General features: G+C 36.9%; 2 protein-coding genes across 5 annotated transcripts in view; both read right to left on the bottom strand.

The window, feature by feature from the left end:
• LOC107564963 (apoptosis-stimulating of p53 protein 1-like) overlaps nt 1-5856 on the bottom strand; it is a 46669-nt gene extending 40813 nt beyond the window's left edge. The window contains exon 1 of the mRNA XM_016250147.1: nt 5467-5856. Within this exon, the coding sequence (XP_016105633.1) occupies nt 5467-5475 (9 nt within the window). The 5' untranslated portion in view covers nt 5476-5856. The remainder of the gene's footprint in view (nt 1-5466) is intronic.
• Nucleotides 5857-7267: 1411 nt separating this feature from the next.
• Nucleotides 7268-13371, bottom strand: LOC107564961 (protein tyrosine phosphatase type IVA 2-like). 4 transcript variants are annotated; one of them, XM_016250142.1, is made up of 9 exons: nt 13255-13369; nt 12506-12542; nt 11078-11154; nt 10521-10784; nt 10234-10384; nt 10048-10140; nt 9793-9923; nt 8345-8419; nt 7272-8255 (listed from the first exon to the last, which is right to left on the bottom strand). In XM_016250142.1, the coding sequence occupies exons 4-9, from the start codon at nt 10523-10525 to the stop codon at nt 8144-8146; spliced, it is 567 nt and encodes a 188-aa protein (XP_016105628.1). In that variant the 5' UTR covers nt 10526-10784; nt 11078-11154; nt 12506-12542; nt 13255-13369; the 3' UTR covers nt 7272-8143. The 4 variants fall into 4 exon arrangements, with proteins under 4 accessions (XP_016105630.1, XP_016105628.1, XP_016105627.1 ...); XM_016250144.1 differs by lacking the exon at nt 12506-12542 and having other exon boundaries at nt 7268-8255; nt 8375-8419; nt 13255-13371; XM_016250141.1 differs by lacking the exon at nt 12506-12542.
• Between the last annotated feature and the right edge of the window lie 730 nt (nt 13372-14101).

The raw sequence follows: 14101 nt of genomic DNA, 5'->3' as shown, positions 1-14101 counted from the left end.
TTCTTCTAAAATGGTTATTTTATCAAGCTCCTATGTTTATGTTCAGTTATTTTACAAACCCAATTCCATAAAAGTTGGGACACTGTACAAATTGTTAGTAAAAAAGGAATGGAATAATTTACAAATCTCATAAACTTATATTTTATTCACAATAGAATATAGATAACATATCAAATGTTGAAAGTGAGACATTTTGAAATGTCATGCCAAATATTGGCTCATTTTGGATTTCATGAGAGCTACACATTCCAAAAAAGTTGGGACAGTTAGCAATAAGAGGCCGGAAAAGTTAAATGTACATATAAGGAACAGCTGGAGGACCAATTTGCAACTTATTAGGTCAATTGGCAACATGATTGGGTATAAAAAGAGCCTCTCAGAGTGGCAGTGTCTCTCAGAAGTCAAGATGGGCAGAGGATCACCAATTCCCCCAATGCTGCGGCGAAAAATAGTGGAGCAATATCAGAAAGGAGTTTCTCAGAGAAAAATTGCAAAGAGTTTGAAGTTATCATCATCTACAGTGCATAATATCATCCAAAGATTCAGAGAATCTGGAACAATCTCTGTGCGTAAGGGTCAAGGCCGGAAAACCATACTGGATGCCCGTGATCTTCGGGCCCTTAGACGGCACTGCATCACATACAGGAATGCTACTGTAATGGAAATCACAACATGGGCTCAGGAATACTTCCAGAAAACATTGTCGGTGAACACAATCCACCGTGCCATTCGCCGTTGCCGGCTAAAACTCTATAGGTCAAAAAAGAAGCCATATCTAAACATGATCCAGAAGCGCAGGCGTTTTCTCTGGGCCAAGGCTCATTTAAAATGGACTGTGGCAAAGTGGAAAACTGTTCTGTGGTCAGACGAATCAAAATTTGAAGTTCTTTTTGGAAAACTGGGACGCCATGTCATCCGGACTAAAGAGGACAAGGACAATCCAAGTTGTTATCAGTGCTCAGTTCAGAAGCCTGCATCTCTGATGGTATGGGGTTGCATGAGTGCGTGTGGCATGGGCAGCTTACACATCTGGAAAGGCACCATCAATGCTGAAAGGTATATCCAAGTTCTAGAACAACATATGCTCCCATCCAGATGTCGTCTCTTTCAGGGAAGACCTTGCATTTTCCAACATGACAATGCCAGACCACATACTGCATCAATTACAACATCATGGCTGCGTAGAAGGATCCGGGTACTGAAATGGCCAGCCTGCAGTCCGGATCTTTCACCCATAGAAAACATTTGGCACATCATAAAGAGGAAGATGCGACAAAGAAGACCTAAGACAGTTGAGCAACTAGAAGCCTGTATTAGACAAGAATGGGACAACATTCCTGTTCCTAAACTTGAGCAACTTGTCTCCTCAGTCCCCAGACGTTTGCAGACTGTTATAAAAAGAAGAGGGGATGCCACACAGTGGTAAACATGGCCTTGTCCCAACTTTTTTGAGATGTGTTGATGCCATGAAATTTAAAATCAACTTATTTTTCCCTTAAAATGATACATTTTCTCAGTTTAAACATTTGATATGTCATCTATGTTGTATTCTGAATACAATATTGAAATTTGAAACTTCCACATCATTGCATTCTGTTTTTATTCACAATTTGTACAGTATCCCAACTTTTTTGGAATTGGGTTTGTATTTATCCTAATGTTATGCCAAGCACTATATCACTAATAATGTTTGCTAATGATATTAAACATAAAATGTATAGTCAAAGTAACCATTAATGCAAAGGTGAAGCGCTAGAGTCAATACCCTCAGGAGACTGTGAGGTCGCAATTTCAATAATGAGGCTCTGGGGAGATGTGAGTGACACTAGTGAGGACTAATAACTAAAGCAAACACTGGCTCAGCTTCCTACTACAGCGATGTTGGTTGTATTAAAGATCCTGAGCTGCCAACACTCTCTGTTCTGAGTGCAGATGAAGTTGTAATCTCACAGCCAGAAAGCTGCCTGCCAGAGTGTAAAGGACAGGCAAAATCACACGACGAGACAGCCGAAATGTGTGTGCATTCACCTAGGGCACAATTTCTTCAATCTATAACTGGAAATTGAAAAGAAGAGACAGATTCATGTTCTCACAGCAAATGAAAATCCGTCATGGTTCATCTAAAAGCTTTAATGCTCAGTTCTACGGGAAATTAACAAGCTGTGAGGTAAACAGAGTGCATCTTCCTATTTACTGCCTCAATTTGCAAACGTAAACTCACTTGTCATAGCTTATAGCAGTCATAGACTTTGCACTATGAGCGGCATGGATGTTTATGAATATTCAAAACGCTGTGCGCAATTTTACATCGCAAAACAGAATGACTCTTGCTTATTGCAAGCAGCAAACTTGTGAAAATTCTCCAGACTTGAATTAGCTTAACATGAAGACAGATATTTCTGCTTGCTTTTCATATTTGATCTTTTATTTATCTTGTCCCAAAGGAAGAAAATACTTCTGCATTTCCCATCCGGCACTTCTAGAGTTATAAATATTCATATGTACAGTAAGTCAACATAAACCCCAGCTCTGAAAATAAAAGACTGATCTGGGTTAGTGACGTACGGATCGCAAACGTATCATTTTTTTTGGAACCGGTTCTTTTTAGTAATCTGGATGAATCAGTTCACCAAATTGGACTGAACCGTCTGAAACAGTTTGCAGCTCGAGTCAGCACAGCTCTATAAGTTACTCAATCAAAACTCACTTTCGGACATGCCTGACAGTCACTCCGACTCGAAATGAGCCAAAATCCAATAGTTTACGATCCCATTCTGCCAGTTTTTCTCATTCTGCACTCCAGTTAATCTATGAAGGTATACGGTCAAGTCCAGTTTACAAACTGTCTGCTGAGGGTTTAAAAAGGGAGGCAAAATTTATGTTTCTGATGACTTTTACCGAAAAAGCATAAAGTATAACAACTCAAATGTATTGGAAATACAACAGTGATCTGATGGCAGTCGTTTCAAGTCAACAGTAGTATGGCAACAAGTGGTGAAATTAAGGTTTTTGATGGTTTATATAAAAAGGTGAGTTGATTAAGACTTCTTTATTCAATCTATATGCTTTAGACATGTACAACATCCACATATCACATAAATACTGGGTGCTTTATTAATAGAATTGTGTATATGTGACAAACAAACTGGTGAACCAGTTCACAGAAAGAAATTGGACTTCCCATCACTAATCTGTGCATGTTGGTTGTTTGGCAGATAAATTCTTAAAGTCTACTTTTATAATGACATGTCAATCTGGAGTCCTAAGGTTAATCGCACATGTCTGCATTGGAGTTTGACATGTTATGGAATCATTCCTGTGGTCTATGCAGCCAAAAAAGGAAACATGCAGCCAAAATTGAGAGAATCTCTGTTCACTACAGGGGAAGAGTGCAGTCCATTAACTCTATCGGTTAACTCTAAATCCACTCTCAGTCCAAGCTGTCTGAACTCCAAATGGGACTGCCTGTGCAAAGGTGAAAGGTTAACTTCAGTACAGAGGACGCTCCTTTCATTCACCTTTGACCCTTGACCCTATCTGGCTCTCCCTGTAATCTGTGCCCTAAAACCTCCTATTGAGGGACACTGCTGCCTCATGGAGATGAAAAATAAAATGGCAGTTTCTATTCTAACAGTATTCTGTGCATTTGCTGGGAAAAGTGCTCCAGGATTTGGGGTGTGAGGGATTTAGAAGCACACAACCCTGAGTGTGTCACAATTCAGGAATTCTGACAACTGACCCAACCTTTCCACAGCTCACCGCAGAGCGCCTTAAAATACTCCCCGCAGGCTAATGTTTCATTCAACACAGCCACAAACTGCATCACTCTCACTCAGAAACAAAGACAGTACAAGAAATCTGACAGGATGAGGGACACAAACACAACCAGAATGTAGAATAAATATCAGTAAAAGCAGAATGAATTAAAAATACATAGCATTTTATAGTAATAATTGGGTGAACAAGACAATCCGGGAACACTTTACAATGTTTCACTGGTTAACATTAGTAAATGTATTAGCAAACATGAACTAACAATAAACAATAGATTTTTAAGCAAAAATATTTTTTAAAAAAAAGAAAAAAGTATTATTAGTAAAAATATAGTTGTTCATTGTTTGTTCATGCTAGTTCACATTTCATTAATTAAATTTAAAGGGATAGTTCACCCCAAATTTTTTATTTATTGTTATATACTAACCCTCAAGTTCCAAACCTGTATGAATGTCTTTCTTCTACACAAAAGAAGAATGTTGGTAACCAACATTTTCTTCACAATATGGAAGTCAATGGCTACCGGCAGCTGTTTAATTACCAACATTCTTCAAAATATCTTCTTTTATCTTCAACAGAAGAAAGGTTTTGAACAACTTGAGGTTTAGTAAATGACAGAATCTTAACTATTACTTTACCAAATACAATGTTTTGATTTTAAATATGTATTAGTACATATTGAAATTAACATAGACTGATATTGATAATAAATAATTCATAAATTCATTATTAGTTCACGTTAAATAATGTGGTCAACTAATGTAAACAAAAATGAAATCGTATTGTAATTGTAAAGTGTTACTGACAAACATTATAGCTACAAGGAAAATAAACCAATATTGACCAAATTGTGTGTGTGTGTGTGTGTATACATACATTTATTTATATATAATTTGATGCAAAGTATCACATAAAGCAAGGTGATGCTAGACTGCAAGCGTAGAACTCTTTCTAAGCCGTTTTAAAAATCACTAATAGTATTAACCAACTGGTCCAAAAATGCCCTTTTTCAGAAAGAATCAAAAAGAAAAAAAATGTAAACAAAACATCTATATAATAGAGCATAAATACATTCATACATTTTAAGAGTGGATAAAGTGTCAAAACACTTCTGGGGGCCAGTTTAGATAAGAAAAACAAAACTGTAGAAACAATTTTCACTCAGAAATTGCTAGTAAATATCACAAACAATAGAAACACCAGAATTAGAAAAACTGAAATATTATTTTCTTATCAAATATACTCCAATAATCTTTTCAAAAAAATGTTTTATAATGTATGTAAATATAAAGAGATCCTATTGTGCATGTAATTCACTCTAGGACATTTTACAGTAAGCCAACTGCATTCAACCAAAATCTGAGAAGCCACACAGGCTAGTTGTTTTGTTGACTTAAAATGATATACTGTATGTGACCAGTCACTTGACCCTCATAACAGGCAATTTAATATTAAAATCCGTATCACACCCATTTGATATGATCTGGCACATGCAGTGATTTCTTCAGCATGACTGCTTCTCTAACTCGATCCTTACTACGACTGACAAGCCATAAGAGCCGCATTCCTTCATGATAGTCTAACTGAATCCCGCAGTCCAACGCAATGCATACACGAGTTATGAATGTTGAGTGAGAGCTGTCAATCATCTCAGCGGCAGTGAAGTATCATGAGCTGTTGTTACAAACTTACCGGCATCATGATTGAAGACTAGCGAAATCAGACAGGAAGACCTGAATAAAAACAATACGTCTTTAACTTCCAAAGTAGATTGAACAAAAAGTTAAATGGATAATTATGTTGTTCAAGCCCTTTGCCCGTTATGAGTTTGGTCCTGTGAATGTGGTGAAAGGATGCGCCATCTGAACTGGGTCATTTACGTCACAGCGGCGTCCCAATCCAGTGGCTTCGGCGTTTTGTGCAGGTTTTTATGGCAAGCCGTTTTCACATTTATATCTTTAACTCGTATCTGTCTATATCGTCCTCGTATTTTTAATTTACGTACTATTTACAAGCTATTCGTTATATTATTGTACGGCTATATGAGGATACTTTAATACATACAGTGTCTAAAAACTCATCCATCCAATTTGTAGCATGGAAACAGGAATAGATGCTGGTAAATATCTGAATAGTTACTAGTAGCGTTTTGTGCAGGTTTTTATGGCAAGCCGTTTTCACATTTATATCTTTAACTCGTATCTGTCTATATCGTCCTCGTATTTTTAATTTATGTACTATTTACAAGCTATTCGTTATATTATTGAACGGCTATATGAGGATACTTTAATACATACAGTGTCTAAACACTCATCCATCCAATTTGTAGCATGGAAACAGGAATAGATGCTGGTAAATATCTGAATAGTTACTAGTGGTTAAAGAATAAGTACTAACGACTGAAACAGGTACCAGCAACATCTGGAATACATATAAGTCATACGTGAACAGCCTAATAGATATTTGAACCACAGATCACCATTGAATTCAACTGAGAAAATTATTTATACTACCATGATATACATTACATTTCTATTGTATTACAATCAGACATCTAATACAATGTTTCTTGCACATACTACAGTGTATCAGATGTCCGTTTATGCCAACATTTCAGTTTTCCACCAGCATTAAGTGAAGAGAAAAAAAAACATTACAACAACAAAAAAAATTATTTGATTTTTTTTTTTCATGCAGTGTCTAAAAACTCATCCATCCAATTTAATAAAGACTGAATCAGGTACCAGCAACATCTGGAATACATATAAGTCATAAGTGAACAGCCTAATAGATATCTGAACAACAGATCACCATTGAATTCAACTGAGAAAATTATTTAACACTAAAAATGAAATTGATAGTTTTAAATTGGGATAGTGATAGCGTGTGATGAATAAGTACAAGATATTAGTCACAATTCTGCTTACTAGTACTTTAAAAACATGTATTAGTAACAAAATATAGTGTAAAATAAAATATTTTTAAAGAATAAATGTTTAAATGGGTTGCCATAGGTGTAAACAGTCCGGACTACTGAATTACTAATTCTACTACTGCGAAAGTTTAGCTCATGAATATTAAATCGATCATACTGACGGATCTGGGCAAACCTTCCTAAAGTATCCAGTCACGCAACGTGATTAATATTCATGAGCATAACCTTTACCATAGTAGCATTCGCGTTCAGGCACCATCCATTTGACTGTCTGTCCAGTCAATATGCATTGCACCGACTCGTGGTCAAGAAAAGAAAACACCACCGAAAGTCCACACGTTAGAAATTGCACGAATATTCTCTTCATTTGGCGGGGAAAAAAAACTGAAAAAAGAAATTTTCTGTAAAAAAAAAAAATAGATATATTTTTTTGTATTAGATTGACATCTTTTTTTTCATATTGCCAAAGGACATGTTTAAAAACACGGCAATACCATGGTACTTTTTTTGTTAGTAAATATATGATGCATCTTGTATTATTACACATATATAGACTTAACTGCTTTACTCATTCATGTTTAATAATATACATAATTAAGGATGTTAAATCTGATTTCAAGAATCAGATTCGTGGAATTTGAATTGCTTTACACCATACATGAGTATTGAAAAAATATTCACTACCATGATATACATTACGTTTCTATTGTATTACAGACATCGAATACAATGTTTCTTGCACATACTACAGTGTATCAGATGTCCATTTCTGCCAAAATTTCAGGTTTCCACCAGCATTAAGTGAAGAGAAAAAAAAACATTACACCAAAAATAAAATAATTGGATTTTTTTTTTTTTTAATTCTGTGAATTTGACTCATTTCACAATCAGTTTGAAGAGGAAGTTTTGTTGATTGGATTATCTAGGATTTCATTCATCTGTCCGTTTTACTGACAACCATAATCTAGTATCCATCAGAGCTATGAATCTCTTGGAATGTTTAATATCTCTAACATTAGATACAGTAGAGGTGCCCATGTAACTTTGGAGAAGCTGACAGACTTCAAGAGAAGCACCAACAAAGTGAGATCACTTACAGCAGGATGCTGATCACCGCAGGATGTTGTTACACAATCCAGAAAACTGGGGACACCTAGTTTTAGATAGGGCATAAAACACTAACAACTGCACTCAATCATTATACCAATGTGTTTGCCACAATGAAAAACATCACTAGCGAGACCTGCCTGTGAGTTTACAAGATTGGCTAGACTGTTTGGTCAAAAAAACACTACTGCATAACCTGCTTGTGTGCTTGGCACTGTAGTACAGCAAAATCCTGGTCCAATATAGTAATCAAACAAAAATGGATCATAACACTAACAATAATAATTATATCAGTCGTTTCCAAAGATCCTTTGGATGAATGTTTATTTACTGAATGCAGCAGTTTTGACCATTGGCATCCTTGAAGCGCAGGCGCATCTTGGGTTTGTATTTTTCAAGGTACATAAGCTGTTTGGCGTTAAAAGCCCCACGCCTTTTCCTAAAAAGAAAAATGATCGGTCACATCACAAAATGACAAAAACAAATCATATTCCATAGAAAAATGAAAACTTTGATTGTGTGACTCACTGACGAATATACTCGACAGCATCTTCGTACATCATCCCGCATTCGATTAAGGCTATGGCCACCAAGACAGGAGCTCTGAACACACACACAAAAAAAGCTGTTCTCATTTAAAACTATTTAAAATACGTCATGATTCATGACACTTGGTTACTGACCAGGAATTTCTCTGACTGATTTAGATAAATGCTGAGGTTCACACCATTACAGCACAAAATGTTCCAAAAGAACGACATATTTCTGCACATCAGGTCCAAGATAACTCAAAAATGACACAGCGTAATATATCTCAGTGAGCTACAGACAGACAAACACAAACCAACACTTCATATCTGTGTGTGTGAATTAGAGCTGTGCGATTAATCGAAATCGTCATAAAATCGCGATTTGAGCTTGCGCGATTTCTAAATCACTTTATAGCACGATTTTCTGCGCCCCCGACCTCCCACAGTATGCTATCCGAACCAATCAGAATGCAGTGCGCCTAAATGGAGCACGAGAACAGAACAGACCGGGCGGGCATACAAACGTAACGCCAGGTTCTCACACTCCGTCTGTGGTGCGTATTTTTTCCGTGTCCATGTTAACGGATCAGAGCGTTCACACTGCACGCGACTGCGGTCCGGCAGTGCGCTGCAGGAATGGTGCGTCTGCAGCAGTCATGCTGCAATCGTTTCCACACGGAATCTATTTCTGCTGTTCTGCACACGCTGAATTAAAGTGACAGCACATTATTTGCGGTAAAAATTAACATGGATTGACATGGAAATTGAGTAATTACACTATAAATGCATATAATTAAAGTCTACTGTTTCACAGTCAACACATGGCTTTTTGGCAAGATTTAAAGCAAGGAAAAGTGCACTTTTAGATAAACAAGGCAATAATAGATGGCACTCGTGGTGGTAGTTAAAGTTATATTTATTGAGTTTAAACATGAATATGTCTATGAAAGATTGTTTTACTGTACTGTTATAAAAGAGAATAACAATGCTGAAAAAGCATTTTCAGAAACTGTATACGCACTGCAGACGGAGTACGTGTGAACATGGCGCAACAAATCTAGTTAAACATCTGAGGCAACGCCACAAAGAGCTCTATGACCAATGCATGGCAAAAAAAATCCCTGGACACAGGATTTTTTTTTTCTGCCATATGTCTATTCTAGAGACATTTTGCTACACCTTTACTTAGTGATTATTTTGCCTTATGTCTGTTCTAGAGACATGTTACAGCTTTTTGATAAAGCTCTAATTGGTTTTCTTTTGGAAATATGTTTCAAATTCACACTGAATGCATTAATGACTGTAAAGCATGTCTGTGTGTGTCAAAATCGTGATTAAAATTGAAATTGCAAAATTGATCAAAGAAATCACGATAGGTTTTTTTGTCCATATCGCACAGCCCTAGTGTGAACCTGACTGAATCAGATTTGTCCTGATGATACTTACCGTCCCAATCCAGCAACGCAATGTACTGCAATGCAACAGCCTGGTTCATCTTTAAATTTACATTTGAGAAGGTTCAACCAGTCGTCAACAATTTGATCAGGGGGCGAACAACCATCATCAAAAGGCCAATCCTAAAGGAAAACACATTTTCACATTAAATAAAACAAAGAAACAATCCTCTGTGATAATCACAAAATACCAAATTCTGTCAGAATCTTATTATATTTAAAATATTTAAAAAGGTTAATTGCTCACCAAAACTTCAATGCCTTCTTTTTCCACTGGTGTTTTGTCATAAGTTGCATCACAAACCCGAACAAGCGTCTGCACTCCAAAACTCTTTAGTTCCTAAAAGATATTGACAAAAGAAAAAAAAAATTCAGCTCTGACCCTCGTGTTAATATTACTATCCATATCAACTGTTTCCATCTTGAGTATTACCTCTGTAAACTTGGCCAGCTGTGAATTGGTGGGATTGTGGGTGATGAGAAACCTCATGCATTCGTAGGTGATCTCAACAGGAGCAGGGCGATTCATTTTGACACTCAAATGAAGTATTAACTGGACTTGATGAAAACAACTTCTGAATCTTCTACAGGGGTAGAAATAATGGTTTTCAAAAAAAAAAAAAGGGACACAGGAGAAGCAGACCACTTTCACGCTCCCACAGCTTTAAAATAAAAACTAAAAGAAGGGGACTATCCTTCTGATTCGCAATTTATAATTACCCCATTCAGGAGAGGAGAGCTGATCAGTTGGCACTAAAGAGAAAGAACGATTCGCTCTCTAGTACCTGGATTGGCTCAAACCGATTCATACACGTTAACTCTGGACAAAAAAAAAGATGCTCCCCGAAAGGGCAGAATTTAAGACGGGCAGTCAGGTAGTATAATCTTCATACGGCAGGACCTCTGTTCACTTGTCTACAATGACCAGGTGCTGTGCCTGGCAGAAGTCTCCACTCACACTGACAAACGCCATAAATGTGCAGCCTGGAATAAGAAAAAGGACGGTGACCAATCAATAACCAGGGCAGTGGATCCTAAGGCACATCACAACCAGCAAGTTAGTGCAGTGAACCAAACATGTCACCAAATGATTACTGGATAAACCCTACGGCTGAAGAGAGACCTCATTCCACCACATATATTGACTTCAGCCATTGGATGGATTATGAACTCTCATCATAAAAGCATACAGGTCTTGTACAACATTATAACACGGTGGTATACATGGAAAATATTTATCAGTCGGTTTACGTATATATCGCCTATCATGCACTTACTTTCAATAAGTGAACAGAAAACAAGTTGAGAACTCTGCATTCTATCTTCACCATTCGTGACTGTCTCTACTTTGCACCTAGAGAAGATAATCAACATAAAACAAGAAATAAACAAGACTGTTCTTCATTCCAAACTGTTAATATTATTTTTAAAGAAACAAGTCAAGAATGGAAAAGGAAAAGAGCTAATGTATGTCTATTTGTGTTAGTACAGACTAGAGCCCGACCGATATGGGTTTTTTGGGGCCGATACCGATATTAGGGAGTTTAAAAAAGGCAGATACCGATATATCGGCCGATATTCTTTGTGTATATTATAGTACAGTACCAGTCAAAAGTTTGGACACTTTCCCATTTGTGTGTCCAAACATTTGACTGGTGCTACAGGTGCATCTCAATAAATTAGAATGTCGTGGAAAAGTTCATTTATTTCAGTAATTCAACTCAAATTGTGAAACTCGTGTATTAAATAAATTCAATGCACACAGACTGAAGTAGTTTAAGTTTTTGGTTCTTTTAATTATAATGATTTTGGCTCACATTTCACAAAAACCCACCAATTCACTATCTCAACAAATTAGAATACTTTATAAGACCAATAAAAAAAAAACATTTTTAGTGAATTGTTGGCCTTCTGGAAAGTATGTTCATTTACTGTACATGTACTCAATACTTGGTTGGGCCTCCTTTTGCATGAATTACTGCATCAGTGCGGCGTGGCCTCTCGAACGCCACCCTCCGCGCGTCGGTAGCCCCCCGGGATCGTTAGATCGGTCTGCGCCGGACCGCAAATTTAACCACCCGTAACTCCCGAACCCCGGGAGCTATCCACGCGGGGGTGGTCTCATTCGAAAGAGGGCCTCGAGACGTACACTCGATTCACATTCGGGAGGGTTCCTTGAGCTGAAGAGATCCCCCGAATTTGGTGCGGATTCGCCGTGCCGTTAAGGAGATATGGCCGTTCAAAGTTTCAATGGTTTTCTATTGACTTAAGCTTTAAAGCGTTTCATCCAGGTCGCCAGTAGCAAACAATGGAGCGCGCTCTGCTGGACAAACTAAGTAATTACACCATTTCAAGCATTTTATCTGCATTATATGTTCTGTAAAAAAAAAAAATCATATCGGCGGCATATTCGCCGATACCGATATATCGGCGACAGGCTCATATCGGCCGATAATATCGGCAAAACGATATATCGGTCGGACTCTAGTACAGACTTATGTTATAAAATATAAATAATATTAGGCTAATACACCATCAGATGAATCTTAAAAAGGTGGATATAAATTTGCAAAGCCCATACACACATTCCTATGACTGTATGACACATATCTCAGTCACCACTGCCCATACTGTCTATTTTTGACCATTATCTCTTTCTTAAAGGGACAGTTCATTCAAAAATGAAGAATCTGTCATTTACTCACCTTCATGTTCCTCCAAATCCAGGAAAGTTTCTTTCTGCTGTGGAAAACAAAGAGAGATGTTAAGCAGAATGACAGCATCTGTCATCATTCACTTTTATTACATATTTTCCCATACAATGAAAGTGAATGGTGACTGAGAACGTCATTCTGACTAACATGTCTCTTTGTATTGTGCTCCACAGAAGACAGAAAATCATATTTTGGATTGGAACGACATGCGAGAGAGAGTAAACGGCAAAAGCAAAATTGGGTTAACTATTCTTTTAAATCAGAAAAATAATTGCATGGAACACAATGGGGTACATTTGCTGACCACACATTCATCTATATTTGTGGAGGACGGATTAAACAACCATTTAATTAAAAACACACATTCATAAAATACTAAGTTTATTAATATCCACATGTAAATCACCAGGCCCATAAGACCCACTGCCTTTTTGTGTGAATTTTAAGGCGTTTATAAAAATAGATGTTATTTACAAAGAGCATTGTTGTTATCTGACAGTTCAAGTCATTAATACACATTTACACTATATATAATATAGTATAATTACGTTACAATGGCAAAAAATTGTTATAAAGCCCCATGTTTTTACGCGATTAGTTGGCTCTTGTCCGACTAGCGTATGTTAGAGCTGCTAAACGCGTATATATTTAAAGACACGCACAAGTTCACAATCCATCGATCATCTAGATGTTTATTAATGACAGAATAAAATGAGATATAATATCATATAGATACTTACAAAGAGCTGACGGTAGATATGTATACCGTGTCAAAGAGAGAAAGGATTGAGAGACGCTGCTAGCCGGCTAGCTCTCCCCGACCATAGAGCTCCCGTAGCCAGGCGACAGATGACCGCTGATTGGCTGACCGCAGTCACGTGGCCAATAAAACGGCACCTTTCACATTCGAACGAACACAGTGGCTACATGTTACCTTTTTATCCGCTAATAATCGGTCTGTTCCAATCGCGTTGATTCTTCTAACATCTATACATTTTAAGAGTTGTTTGTGATTATTACAGTATATATAAAAAGTTTCGGTGGTAGATAAAATGATTTACTTTAAATTAAATAAGCATGAATTAATATAAAATAATGTTTATGTGAATTTATAAAAAAAAAACTCATTCTTCTTCTGAAATTAGATAGTACAAATGTCTTTATAACGTAAAAATAACCATATAACCTATCAAATGGCCACACATATCATTAAAATATTTATTAAAATATTTAAAGTCCCCCTGTAGTAAATTATTTTATCCCTTAAAACTTATCTTTGAACATCAAAATGACATATTTAAATGTTTTTTCTTGTGAAAATAATTTTCTCATGCCTTAAAATAGCTTGAATGTAACTCTACACCCTTGCCTCATTTACTATACGCGGAGCTATGAATATGCAAATTAGCCCCGCCTCCACTCAGTCACACACCAGCCAGCGCCTCCTGATCCACTGAACTGTAGTAACCGCAAAACAATGGCATACACGGATAATGACTGATAAAACTATGTTTTTACTAGCAGACAACTACAGTGAATACTGTAACATTCGTTAAAGGTACTTACTTGACGATGTTGTGTCCTAAA

This window comes from Sinocyclocheilus grahami, unplaced genomic scaffold, assembly GCF_001515645.1.
Source record: "Sinocyclocheilus grahami isolate Dianchi unplaced genomic scaffold, SAMN03320097.WGS_v1.1 scaffold972.1, whole genome shotgun sequence".
Classification (NCBI taxonomy): domain Eukaryota; kingdom Metazoa; phylum Chordata; class Actinopteri; order Cypriniformes; family Cyprinidae; genus Sinocyclocheilus; species Sinocyclocheilus grahami.
Note: the sequence above shows the minus strand (reverse complement) of the source record. Positions and strands in the feature narration are given on the sequence as shown.